General features: G+C 53.8%; 1 protein-coding gene across 1 annotated transcript in view; it reads right to left on the minus strand.

Annotated features, from left to right (window-relative positions):
• Positions 1-11,653: 11,653 nt before the first annotated feature.
• The window catches only part of LOC116938312 (calsequestrin-1-like), a 49,968-nt gene continuing 49,130 nt past the window's right edge, over positions 11,654-12,491 (minus strand). The window contains exon 6 of the mRNA XM_076057473.1: positions 11,654-12,010. Within this exon, the coding sequence (XP_075913588.1) occupies positions 11,669-12,010 (342 nt within the window). The 3' untranslated portion in view covers positions 11,654-11,668. The remainder of the gene's footprint in view (positions 12,011-12,491) is intronic.

A 12,491-nucleotide genomic window follows, 5' to 3' on the forward strand; every position in this document is an offset into this window, starting at 1 on the left:
GTGAGTGGGTGGGTGAGTGGGTGAGTAGGTGAGTGGGTGGGTAGGTGAGTAGGTGAGTGGGTAGGTGAGTAGGTGAGTGGGTAGATGAATGGGTAGGTGAGTGGGTAGGTGAGTAGGTGAGTACGCGAGTAGGTGAGTAGGTGAGTGAGTGGGTAGGTGAGTGAGTAGGTGAGTAGGTGAGTGGGTAGGTGAGTGAGTGGATAGGTGAGTGGGTAGGTGAGTAGGTGAGTGGGTAGGTGAGTGGGTGAGTGGGTGGGTGAGTGAGTGAGTGGGTGAGTAGTTGAGTGGCTGGGTAGGTGAGTGGGTAGGTGAGTAACTAAGTAGGTGAGTGGGTGAGTAGGTGAGTGGGTGGGTGAGTGGGTGAGTAGGTGAGTGGGTGGGTGAGTAGGTGAGTGAGTAGGTGAGTGCGTAGGTGAGTGGGTAGGTGAGTATGTGAGTGGGTAGGTGAGTGGGTAGGTGAGTGGGTAGGTGAGTAGGTGAGTGGGTAGATGAGTGGGTAGGTGAGTGGGTAGGTGAGTAGGTGAGTACGTGAGTAGGTGAGTAGGTGAGTGAGTGGGTAGGTGAGTGAGTAGGTGAGTAGGTGAGTGGGTAGGTGAGTGGGTAGGTGAGTAGGTGAGTGAGTAGGTGAGTGAGTGGGTAGGTGAGTGGGTAGGTGAGTAGGTGAGTGGGTAGGTGAGTGGGTGAGTGGGTGGGTGAGTGAGTGAGTGGGTGAGTAGGTGAGTGGCTGGGTAGGTGAGTGGGTAGGTGAGTGGGTAGGTGAGTAGGTGAGTGGGTAGGTGAGTGAGTAGGTGAGTAGGTGAGTGGGTAGGTGAGTGGGTAGGTGAGTAGGTGAGTGGGTGAGTAGGTGAGTGGGTAGATGAGTGAGTAGGTGAGTGGGTAGGTGAGTGGGTAGGTGAGTGGGTGAATAGGTGAGTGGGTAGGTGAGTGGGTAGGTGAGCGAATAGGTGAGTGGGTAGGTGAGTGGGTAGGTGAGTGGGTAGGTGAGTGGGTAGGTGAGTGGGTGAGTAGGTGAGTAGGTGAGTGGGTGAGTGGGTAGGTGAGTGGGTAGGTGAGTGGGTAGGTGAGTGGGTAGGTGAGTACCTGCGGTGGGCCTTAATGAATGCCACCAGCTCTTCCTCCGTGTGGGGTTTGTCCGGTAGGTGAGTGGGTAGGTAAGTGAGTGGGTAGGTGAGTACGTGAGTAACTAAGTAGGTGAGTGGGTAGGTGAGTGGGTAGGTGAGTGGTAGGTGAGTGGGTAGGTGAGTGGGTAGGTGAGTGGTAGGTGAGTGGGTAGGTGAGTGGTTAGGTGAGTGGGTAGGTGAGTGGTAGGTGAGTGGGTAGGTGGGTAGGTGAGTAGGTGAGTGGGTGAGTAGGTGAGTAGGTAGGTGAGTGGGTGAGTAGGTGAGTAGGTGAGTGAGTGGGTAGGTGAGTACCTGCGGTGGGCCTTAATGAATGCCACCAGCTCTTCCTCCGTGTGGGGTTTGTCCAGTAGGTGAGTGGGTAGGTGAGTGGGTAGGTGAGTAGGTGAGTAGGTGAGTGGGTGAGTAGGTGAGTAGGTAGGTGAGTGGGTGAGTGGGTAGCTGAGTGGGTAGGTGAGTGGGTGAGTAGGTGAGTAAGTAAGTAGGTGAGTGGGTAGGTGAGTTGGTGAGTTGGTGAGTGGTTGAATGGGTAGGTGAGTAAGTGAGTAGGTGAGTTGGTGAGTTGGTGAGTAGGTGAGTGGGTGGTTAGGTGAGTAGGTGAGTAGGTGAGTGGGTAGGTGAGTAACTAAGTAGGTGAGTGGGTAGGTGACTGGGTAGATGAGTGGGTAGGTGAGTGGTTGAGTAGGTGAGTGGGTAGGTGAGTGGGTAGGTGAGGGGGTAGGTGAGTGGGTAGGTGAGTAGGTAGGTGAGTGAGTAGGTGACTGGGTAGATGAGTGGGTAGGTGAGTGGTTGAGTAGGTGAGTGGGTAGGTGAATGGGTAGGTGAGTGGGTAGGTGAGTGGGTAGGTGAGTGGTAGGTGAGTGGGTAGGTGAGTGAGTAGGTGAGTGGGTGGGTAGGTGAGTGGGTAGGTGAGTGGGTGAGTGGGAAGGTGAGTAGGTGATTGGGTAGGTGAGTGAGTAGGTGAGTAGGTGAGTGGGTGGGTGAGTGAGTGGGTGAGTGAGTGGGTGAGTAGGTGAGTGGGTGAGTAGGTGATTGGGTGAATAGGTGAGTGGGTAGGTGAGTAATTGAGTAGGTGAGTGGGTAGGTGAGTGGGTAGGTGAGTGGGTAGGTGAGTGTGTAGGTGAGTAGGTGAGTGGGTAGGTGAGTGGGTAGGTGAGTGGGTGAGTGGGTAGGTGAGTAGGTGAGTGGGTAGGTGAGTGAGTAGGTGAGTAGGTGAGTGGGTAGGTGAGTGAGTGGTGAGTAGGTGAGTGGGTAGGTGAGTGGGTAGATGAGTGGGTGAGTAACTGAGTAGGTGAGTAGGTAGGTGAGTTGGTTAGTTGGTGACTGGGTGAGTAGGTGAGTTGGTGGGTGAGTAGGTGAGTAGGTAGGTGAGTGGGTGAGTAGGTGAGTAGGTAGGTGAGTAGGTGAGTGGGTGGGTGAATAGGTGAGTAGGTAGGTGAGTTGGTGAGTTGGTGAGTGGGTGAGTAGGTGAGTGGGTGAGTAGGTGAGTGGGTAAGTGAGTAGGTGAGTGGGTGAGTAACTGAGTAGGTGAGTAGGTAGGTGAGTTGGTGAGTTGGTGAGTGGGTGAGTGGGTACGTGAGTAAGTGAGTAGGTGAGTTGGTGAGTTGGTGAGTAGGTGAGTGGGTGGGTATGTGAGTAGGTGAGTAGGTGAGTGGATAGGTGAGTAACTAAGTAGGTGAGTGGGTAGGTGACTGGGTAGATGAGTGGGTAGGTGAGTGGGTGAGTAGGTGAGTGGGTAGGTGAGTGGGTAGGTGAGTGGGTGAGTGGGTGGGTGAGTGGGTGGGTGGGTGAGTGAGTGAATGGGTGAGTAGGTGAGTGGGTAGGTGAGTGGGTAGGTGAGTGGGTAGGTGAGTGGGTAGGTGAGTAGGTGAGTAGGTGAGTGGGTAGGTGAATGGGTAGGTGAGTGGGTGGGTGAGTGGATAGGTGAGTGGGTAGGTGAGTGGGTAGGTGAGTGGGTAGGTGAGTGGGTAGGTGAGTGGGTGAGTAACTAAGTAGGTGAGTAGGTGAGTGGGTAGGTGAGTAGGTGAGTGGGTAGGTGAGTGGGTAGGTGAGTGGGTGAGTAACTAAGTAGGTGAGTGGGTAGGTGAGTTGGTGAGTTGGTGAGTGGGTGAGTGGGTAGGTGAGTAAGTGAGTAGGTGAGTTGGTGAGTTGGTGAGTAGGTGAGTGGGTGGGTAGGTGAGTAGGTGAGTAGGTGAGTGGGTAGGTGAGTAACTAAGTAGGTGAGTGGGTAGGTGACTGGGTAGATGAGTGGGTAGGTGAGTGGTTGAGTAGGTGAGTGGGTAGGTGAGTGGGTAGGTGAGTGGGTGAGTGGGTGGGTGAGTGGGTGGGTGGGTGAGTGAGTGAATGGGTGAGTAGGTGAGTGGGTAGGTGAGTGGGTAGGTGAGTAGGTGAGTAGGTGAGTGGGTAGGTGAATGGGTAGGTGAGTGGGTAGGTGAGTGGGTAGGTGAGTGGTAGGTGAGTGGGTAGGTGAGTGAGTAGGTGAGTGAGTAGGTGAGTGGGTAGGTGAGTAGGTGAGTGGGAAGGTGAGTGGGTAGGTGAGTGGGTGAGTAACTAAGTAGGTGAGTAGGTGAGTGGGTAGGTGAGTGGGTAGGTGAGTGGGTAGGTGAGTGGGTGAGTAACTAAGTAGGTGAGTGGGTAGGTGAGTAGGTGAGTGGTTAGGTGAGTGGGTAGGTGACTAACTAAGTGGGTGAGTGGGTGAGTGGGTAGGTGAGTGGGTAGGTGAGTAGGTGAGTACGTGAGTAGGTGAGTAGGTGAGTACGTGAGTAGGTGAGTAGGTGAGTGAGTGGGTAGGTGAGTGAGTAGGTGAGTAGGTGAGTGGGTAGGTGAGTGGGTAGGTGAGTAGGTGAGTGAGTAGGTGAGTGAGTGGGTAGGTGAGTGGGTAGGTGAGTAGGTGAGTGGGTAGGTGAGTGGGTGAGTGGGTGGGTGAGTGAGTGAGTGGGTGAGTAGGTGAGTGGCTGGGTAGGTGAGTGGGTAGGTGAGTGGGTAGGTGAGTAGGTGAGTGGGTAGGTGAGTGAGTAGGTGAGTAGGTGAGTGGGTAGGTGAGTGGGTAGGTGAGTAGGTGAGTGGGTGAGTAGGTGAGTGGGTAGATGAGTGAGTAGGTGAGTGGGTAGGTGAGTGGGTAGGTGAGTGGGTGAATAGGTGAGTGGGTAGGTGAGTGGGTAGGTGAGCGAATAGGTGAGTGGGTAGGTGAGTGGTTAGGTGAGTGGGTAGGTGAGTGGGTAGGTGAGTGGGTGAGTAGGTGAGTAGGTGAGTGGGTGAGTGGGTAGGTGAGTGGGTAGGTGAGTGGGTAGGTGAGTGGGTAGGTGAGTACCTGCGGTGGGCCTTAATGAATGCCACCAGCTCTTCCTCCGTGTGGGGTTTGTCCGGTAGGTGAGTGGGTAGGTAAGTGAGTGGGTAGGTGAGTACGTGAGTAACTAAGTAGGTGAGTGGGTAGGTGAGTGGGTAGGTGAGTGGTAGGTGAGTGGGTAGGTGAGTGGGTAGGTGAGTGGTAGGTGAGTGGGTAGGTGAGTGGTTAGGTGAGTGGGTAGGTGAGTGGTAGGTGAGTGGGTAGGTGGGTAGGTGAGTAGGTGAGTGGGTGAGTAGGTGAGTAGGTAGGTGAGTGGGTGAGTAGGTGAGTAGGTGAGTGAGTGGGTAGGTGAGTACCTGCGGTGGGCCTTAATGAATGCCACCAGCTCTTCCTCCGTGTGGGGTTTGTCCAGTAGGTGAGTGGGTAGGTGAGTGGGTAGGTGAGTAGGTGAGTAGGTGAGTGGGTGAGTAGGTGAGTAGGTAGGTGAGTGGGTGAGTGGGTAGCTGAGTGGGTAGGTGAGTGGGTGAGTAGGTGAGTAAGTAAGTAGGTGAGTGGGTAGGTGAGTTGGTGAGTTGGTGAGTGGTTGAATGGGTAGGTGAGTAAGTGAGTAGGTGAGTTGGTGAGTTGGTGAGTAGGTGAGTGGGTGGTTAGGTGAGTAGGTGAGTAGGTGAGTGGGTAGGTGAGTAACTAAGTAGGTGAGTGGGTAGGTGACTGGGTAGATGAGTGGGTAGGTGAGTGGTTGAGTAGGTGAGTGGGTAGGTGAGTGGGTAGGTGAGGGGGTAGGTGAGTGGGTAGGTGAGTAGGTAGGTGAGTGAGTAGGTGACTGGGTAGATGAGTGGGTAGGTGAGTGGTTGAGTAGGTGAGTGGGTAGGTGAATGGGTAGGTGAGTGGGTAGGTGAGTGGGTAGGTGAGTGGTAGGTGAGTGGGGTAGGTGAGTGAGTAGGTGAGTGGGTGGGTAGGTGAGTGGGTAGGTGAGTGGGTGAGTGGGAAGGTGAGTAGGTGATTGGGTAGGTGAGTGAGTAGGTGAGTAGGTGAGTGGGTGGGTGAGTGAGTGGGTGAGTGAGTGGGTGAGTAGGTGAGTGGGTGAGTAGGTGATTGGGTGAATAGGTGAGTGGGTAGGTGAGTAATTGAGTAGGTGAGTGGGTAGGTGAGTGGGTAGGTGAGTGGGTAGGTGAGTGTGTAGGTGAGTAGGTGAGTGGGTAGGTGAGTGGGTAGGTGAGTGGGTGAGTGGGTAGGTGAGTAGGTGAGTGGGTAGGTGAGTGAGTAGGTGAGTAGGTGAGTGGGTAGGTGAGTGAGTAGGTGAGTAGGTGAGTGGGTAGGTGAGTGGGTAGATGAGTGGGTGAGTAACTGAGTAGGTGAGTAGGTAGGTGAGTTGGTTAGTTGGTGACTGGGTGAGTAGGTGAGTTGGTGGGTGAGTAGGTGAGTAGGTAGGTGAGTGGGTGAGTAGGTGAGTAGGTAGGTGAGTAGGTGAGTGGGTGGGTGAATAGGTGAGTAGGTAGGTGAGTTGGTGAGTTGGTGAGTGGGTGAGTAGGTGAGTGGGTGAGTAGGTGAGTGGGTAAGTGAGTAGGTGAGTGGGTGAGTAACTGAGTAGGTGAGTAGGTAGGTGAGTTGGTGAGTTGGTGAGTGGGTGAGGTGGGTACGTGAGTAAGTGAGTAGGTGAGTTGGTGAGTTGGTGAGTAGGTGAGTGGGTGGGTATGTGAGTAGGTGAGTAGGTGAGTGGATAGGTGAGTAACTAAGTAGGTGAGTGGGTAGGTGACTGGGTAGATGAGTGGGTAGGTGAGTGGGTGAGTAGGTGAGTGGGTAGGTGAGTGGGTAGGTGAGTGGGTGAGTGGGTGGGTGAGTGGGTGGGTGGGTGAGTGAGTGAATGGGTGAGTAGGTGAGTGGGTAGGTGAGTGGGTAGGTGAGTGGGTAGGTGAGTGGGTAGGTGAGTAGGTGAGTAGGTGAGTGGGTAGGTGAATGGGTAGGTGAGTGGGTGGGTGAGTGGATAGGTGAAGTGGGTAGGTGAGTGGGTAGGTGAGTGGGTAGGTGAGTGGGTAGGTGAGTGGGTGAGTAACTAAGTAGGTGAGTAGGTGAGTGGGTAGGTGAGTAGGTGAGTGGGTAGGTGAGTGGGTAGGTGAGTGGGTGAGTAACTAAGTAGGTGAGTGGGTAGGTGAGTTGGTGAGTTGGTGAGTGGGTGAGTGGGTAGGTGAGTAAGTGAGTAGGTGAGTTGGTGAGTTGGTGAGTAGGTGAGTGGGTGGGTAGGTGAGTAGGTGAGTAGGTGAGTGGGTAGGTGAGTAACTAAGTAGGTGAGTGGGTAGGTGACTGGGTAGATGAGTGGGTAGGTGAGTGGTTGAGTAGGTGAGTGGGTAGGTGAGTGGGTAGGTGAGTGGGTGAGTGGGTGGGTGAATGGGTGGGTGGGTGAGTGAGTGAATGGGTGAGTAGGTGAGTGGGTAGGTGAGTGGGTAGGTGAGTAGGTGAGTAGGTGAGTGGGTAGGTGAATGGGTAGGTGAGTGGGTAGGTGAGTGGGTAGGTGAGTGGTAGGTGAGTGGGTAGGTGAGTGAGTAGGTGAGTGAGTAGGTGAGTGGGTAGGTGAGTAGGTGAGTGGGAAGGTGAGTGGGGTAGGTGAGTGGGTGAGTAACTAAGTAGGTGAGTAGGTGAGTGGGTAGGTGAGTGGGTAGGTGAGTGGGTAGGTGAGTGGGTGAGTAACTAAGTAGGTGAGTGGGTAGGTGAGTAGGTGAGTGGTTAGGTGAGTGGGTAGGTGACTAACTAAGTGGGTGAGTGGGTGAGTGGGTAGGTGAGTGGGTAGGTGAGTAGGTGAGTACGTGAGTAGGTGAGTAGGTGAGTACGTGAGTAGGTGAGTAGGTGAGTGAGTGGGTAGGTGAGTGAGTAGGTGAGTAGGTGAGTGGGTAGGTGAGTGGGTAGGTGAGTAGGTGAGTGAGTAGGTGAGTGAGTGGGTAGGTGAGTGGGTAGGTGAGTAGGTGAGTGGGTAGGTGAGTGGGTGAGTGGGTGGGTGAGTGAGTGAGTGGGTGAGTAGGTGAGTGGCTGGGTAGGTGAGTGGGTAGGTGAGTGGGTAGGTGAGTAGGTGAGTGGGTAGGTGAGTGAGTAGGTGAGTAGGTGAGTGGGTAGGTGAGTGGGTAGGTGAGTAGGTGAGTGGGTGAGTAGGTGAGTGGGTAGATGAGTGAGTAGGTGAGTGGGTAGGTGAGTGGGTAGGTGAGTGGGTGAATAGGTGAGTGGGTAGGTGAGTGGGTAGGTGAGCGAATAGGTGAGTGGGTAGGTGAGTGGTTAGGTGAGTGGGTAGGTGAGTGGGTAGGTGAGTGGGTGAGTAGGTGAGTAGGTGAGTGGGTGAGTGGGTAGGTGAGTGGGTAGGTGAGTGGGTAGGTGAGTGGGTAGGTGAGTACCTGCGGTGGGCCTTAATGAATGCCACCAGCTCTTCCTCCGTGTGGGGTTTGTCCGGTAGGTGAGTGGGTAGGTAAGTGAGTGGGTAGGTGAGTACGTGAGTAACTAAGTAGGTGAGTGGGTAGGTGAGTGGGTAGGTGAGTGGTAGGTGAGTGGGTAGGTGAGTGGGTAGGTGAGTGGTAGGTGAGTGGGTAGGTGAGTGGTTAGGTGAGTGGGTAGGTGAGTGGTAGGTGAGTGGGTAGGTGGGTAGGTGAGTAGGTGAGTGGGTGAGTAGGTGAGTAGGTAGGTGAGTGGGTGAGTAGGTGAGTAGGTGAGTGAGTGGGTAGGTGAGTACCTGCGGTGGGCCTTAATGAATGCCACCAGCTCTTCCTCCGTGTGGGGTTTGTCCAGTAGGTGAGTGGGTAGGTGAGTGGGTAGGTGAGTAGGTGAGTAGGTGAGTGGGTGAGTAGGTGAGTAGGTAGGTGAGTGGGTGAGTGGGTAGCTGAGTGGGTAGGTGAGTGGGTGAGTAGGTGAGTAAGTAAGTAGGTGAGTGGGTAGGTGAGTTGGTGAGTTGGTGAGTGGTTGAATGGGTAGGTGAGTAAGTGAGTAGGTGAGTTGGTGAGTTGGTGAGTAGGTGAGTGGGTGGTTAGGTGAGTAGGTGAGTAGGTGAGTGGGTAGGTGAGTAACTAAGTAGGTGAGTGGGTAGGTGACTGGGTAGATGAGTGGGTAGGTGAGTGGTTGAGTAGGTGAGTGGGTAGGTGAGTGGGTAGGTGAGGGGGTAGGTGAGTGGGTAGGTGAGTAGGTAGGTGAGTGAGTAGGTGACTGGGTAGATGAGTGGGTAGGTGAGTGGTTGAGTAGGTGAGTGGGTAGGTGAATGGGTAGGTGAGTGGTAGGTGAGTGGGTAGGTGAGTGGTAGGTGAGTGGGTAGGGTGAGTGAGTAGGTGAGTGGGTGGGTAGGTGAGTGGGTAGGTGAGTGGGTGAGTGGGAAGGTGAGTAGGTGATTGGGTAGGTGAGTGAGTAGGTGAGTAGGTGAGTGGGTGGGTGAGTGAGTGGGTGAGTGAGTGGGTGAGTGTGAGTGGGTGAGTAGGTGATTGGGTGAATAGGTGAGTGGGTAGGTGAGTAATTGAGTAGGTGAGTGGGTAGGTGAGTGGGTAGGTGAGTGGGTAGGTGAGTGTGTAGGTGAGTAGGTGAGTGGGTAGGTGAGTGGGTAGGTGAGTGGGTGAGTGGGTAGGTGAGTAGGTGAGTGGGTAGGTGAGTGAGTAGGTGAGTAGGTGAGTGGGTAGGTGAGTGAGTAGGTGAGTAGGTGAGTGGGTAGGTGAGTGGGTAGATGAGTGGGTGAGTAACTGAGTAGGTGAGTAGGTAGGTGAGTTGGTTAGTTGGTGACTGGGTGAGTAGGTGAGTTGGTGGGTGAGTAGGTGAGTAGGTAGGTGAGTGGGTGAGTAGGTGAGTAGGTAGGTGAGTAGGTGAGTGGGTGGGTGAATAGGTGAGTAGGTAGGTGAGTTGGTGAGTTGGTGAGTGGGTGAGTAGGTGAGTGGGTGAGTAGGTGAGTGGGTAAGTGAGTAGGTGAGTGGGTGAGTAACTGAGTAGGTGAGTAGGTAGGTGAGTTGGTGAGTTGGTGAGTGGGTGAGTGGGTACGTGAGTAAGTGAGTAGGTGAGTTGGTGAGTTGGTGAGTAGGTGAGTGGGTGGGTATGTGAGTAGGTGAGTAGGTGAGTGGATAGGTGAGTAACTAAGTAGGTGAGTGGGTAGGTGACTGGGTAGATGAGTGGGTAGGTGAGTGGGTGAGTAGGTGAGTGGGTAGGTGAGTGGGTAGGTGAGTGGGTGAGTGGGTGGGTGAGTGGGTGGGTGGGTGAGTGAGTGAATGGGTGAGTAGGTGAGTGGGTAGGTGAGTGGGTAGGTGAGTGGGTAGGTGAGTGGGTAGGTGAGTAGGTGAGTAGGTGAGTGGGTAGGTGAATGGGTAGGTGAGTGGGTGGGTGAGTGGATAGGTGAGTGGGTAGGTGAGTGGGTAGGTGAGTGGGTAGGTGAGTGGGTAGGTGAGTGGGTAGGTGAGTGGGTGAGTAACTAAGTAGGTGAGTAGGTGAGTGGGTAGGTGAGTAGGTGAGTGGGTAGGTGAGTGGGTAGGTGAGTGGGTGAGTAACTAAGTAGGTGAGTGGGTAGGTGAGTTGGTGAGTTGGTGAGTGGGTGAGTGGGTAGGTGAGTAAGTGAGTAGGTGAGTTGGTGAGTTGGTGAGTAGGTGAGTGGGTGGGTAGGTGAGTAGGTGAGTAGGTGAGTGGGTAGGTGAGTAACTAAGTAGGTGAGTGGGTAGGTGACTGGGTAGATGAGTGGGTAGGTGAGTGGTTGAGTAGGTGAGTGGGTAGGTGAGTGGGTAGGTGAGTGGGTGAGTGGGTGGGTGAATGGGTGGGTGGGTGAGTGAGTGAATGGGTGAGTAGGTGAGTGGGTAGGTGAGTGGGTAGGTGAGTAGGTGAGTAGGTGAGTGGGTAGGTGAATGGGTAGGTGAGTGGGTAGGTGAGTGGGTAGGTGAGTGGTAGGTGAGTGGGTAGGTGAGTGAGTAGGTGAGTGAGTAGGTGAGTGGGTAGGTGAGTAGGTGAGTGGGAAGGTGAGTGGGTAGGTGAGTGGGTGAGTAACTAAGTAGGTGAGTAGGTGAGTGGGTAGGTGAGTGGGTAGGTGAGTGGGTAGGTGAGTGGGTGAGTAACTAAGTAGGTGAGTGGGTAGGTGAGTAGGTGAGTGGTTAGGTGAGTGGGTAGGTGACTAACTAAGTGGGTGAGTGGGTGAGTGGGTAGGTGAGTGGGTAGGTGAGTAGGTGAGTACGTGAGTAGGTGAGTAGGTGAGTGGGAAGGTGAGTGGGTAGGTGAGTGGGTAGGTGAGTAGGTGAGTACGTGAGTAGGTGAGTAGGTGAGTGGGAAGGTGAGTGGGTAGGTGAGTGGGTAGGTGAGTGAGTACGTGAATAGGTGAGTGCGTAGGTGAGTAACTAAGTAGATGAGTGGGTAGGTGAGTGGGTAGGTGAGTGGGTGAGTGGGTAGGTGAGTAGGTAGGTGAGTAGGTGAGTGGGTAGGTGAGTGGGTAGGTGAGTAGGTGAGTAACTATGTAGGTGAGTAGGTGAGTGGGTAGGTGAGTAGGTAGGTGAGTAAGTGAGTAGGTGAGTGGGTAGGTGAGTAGGTGAGTGTGTTGGTGAGTAAGTAGATGTGTAGGTGAGTGGGTGAGTAGGTGAGTTGGTAGGTGAGTAAGTGAGTGGGTAGGTGAGTAGGTGAGTGGGTGAGTAACTAAGTAGGTGAGTAGGTGAGTGGGTAGGTGAGTGGGTAGGTGAGTGGGTAGGTGAGTGGATAGGTGAGTAACTAAGTAGGTGAGTGGGTAGGTGAGTGAGTAGGTGAGTGAGTAAGTGAGTAGGTGAGTGGGTAGGTGAGTGGGTAGGTGAGTGGGTAGGTGAGTGGGTAGGTGAGTAGGTGAATGGGTAGGTGAGTGGATAGGTGAGTGAGTAGGTGAGTGGGTAGGTGAGTGGGTAGGTGAGTGAGTAGGTGAGTAGGTGAGTGGGTAGGTGAGTGGGTGAGTGGGTAGGTGAGTGGGTAGGTGAGTGGGTAGGTGAGTAGGTGAGTGGGTGAGTAGGTGAGTGTGTAGGTGAGTGGGTAGGTGAGTAGGTGAGTAACTAAGTAGGTGAGTGGGTAGGTGAGTGGGTGAGTGGGTAGGTGAGTGGGTAGGTGAGTAGGTGAGTAACTACGTAGGTGAGTGGGTAGGTAAGTAGGTGAGTAACTAAGTAGGTGAGTGGGTAGGTGAGTGGGTAGGTGAGTGGGTAGGTGAGTGGGTAGGTGGGTAGGTGAGTAGGTGAGTGGGTGAGTAGGTGAGTAGGTGAGTAGGTAGGTGAGTGGGTGAGTAGGTGAGTAGGTGAGTGAGTGGGTAGGTGAGTACCTGCGGTGGGCCTTAATGAATGCCACCAGCTCTTCCTCCGTGTGGGGTTTGTCCAGTAGGTGAGTGGATAGGTGAGTAGGTGAGTGAGTGGGTAGGTGAGTGAGTGGGTAGGTGAGTGGGTGAGTAGGTGAGTAGGTAGGTGAGTGGGTAGGTGAGTGGGTAGGTGAGTGGGTAGGTGAGTGAGTAGGTGAGTGGGTAGGTGAGTGGGTGGGTAGGTGAGTACCTGCGGTGGGCCTTAATGAATGCCACCAGCTCATCCTCCGTGTGCGGTTTGTCCGGTATAGACACCGCTTTGGACGTGAAGGGCTCATAGAAGTCAACCTCGTTCAGCTTGAGAGACAACTTCTTAGCAGTCTACTTAGACACACACACATAGACACACACACATAGACACACACACATAGACACACACACACATAGACACACATAGACACACACACAGACACACACATAGAAGTCGACCTCGTTCAGCTTGAGAGACAACTTCTTAGCAGTCTACTTAGACACACACACATAGACACACACACATAGACACACACACACATAGACACACACACATAGAAGTCGACCTCGTTCAGCTTGAGAGACAACTTCTTAGCAGTCTACTTAGACACACACACATAGACACACACACATAGACACACACACACATAGACACACAGACACACACACAGACACACAGACACACACATAGAATTCGACCTCGTTCAGCTTGAGAGACAACTTCTTAGCAGTCTACTTAGACACACACACATAGACACACACACACATAGACACAGACACACATAGACACACACACACATAGAAGTCGACCTCGTTCAGCTTGAGTGACAAC

Source organism: Petromyzon marinus, chromosome 82, assembly GCF_048934315.1.
Source record: "Petromyzon marinus isolate PM22_M1 ecotype Great Lakes invasive population chromosome 82, UKy_Petmar_22M1.pri1.0, whole genome shotgun sequence".
NCBI classification, from domain to species: Eukaryota; Metazoa; Chordata; class Hyperoartia; order Petromyzontiformes; family Petromyzontidae; genus Petromyzon; species Petromyzon marinus.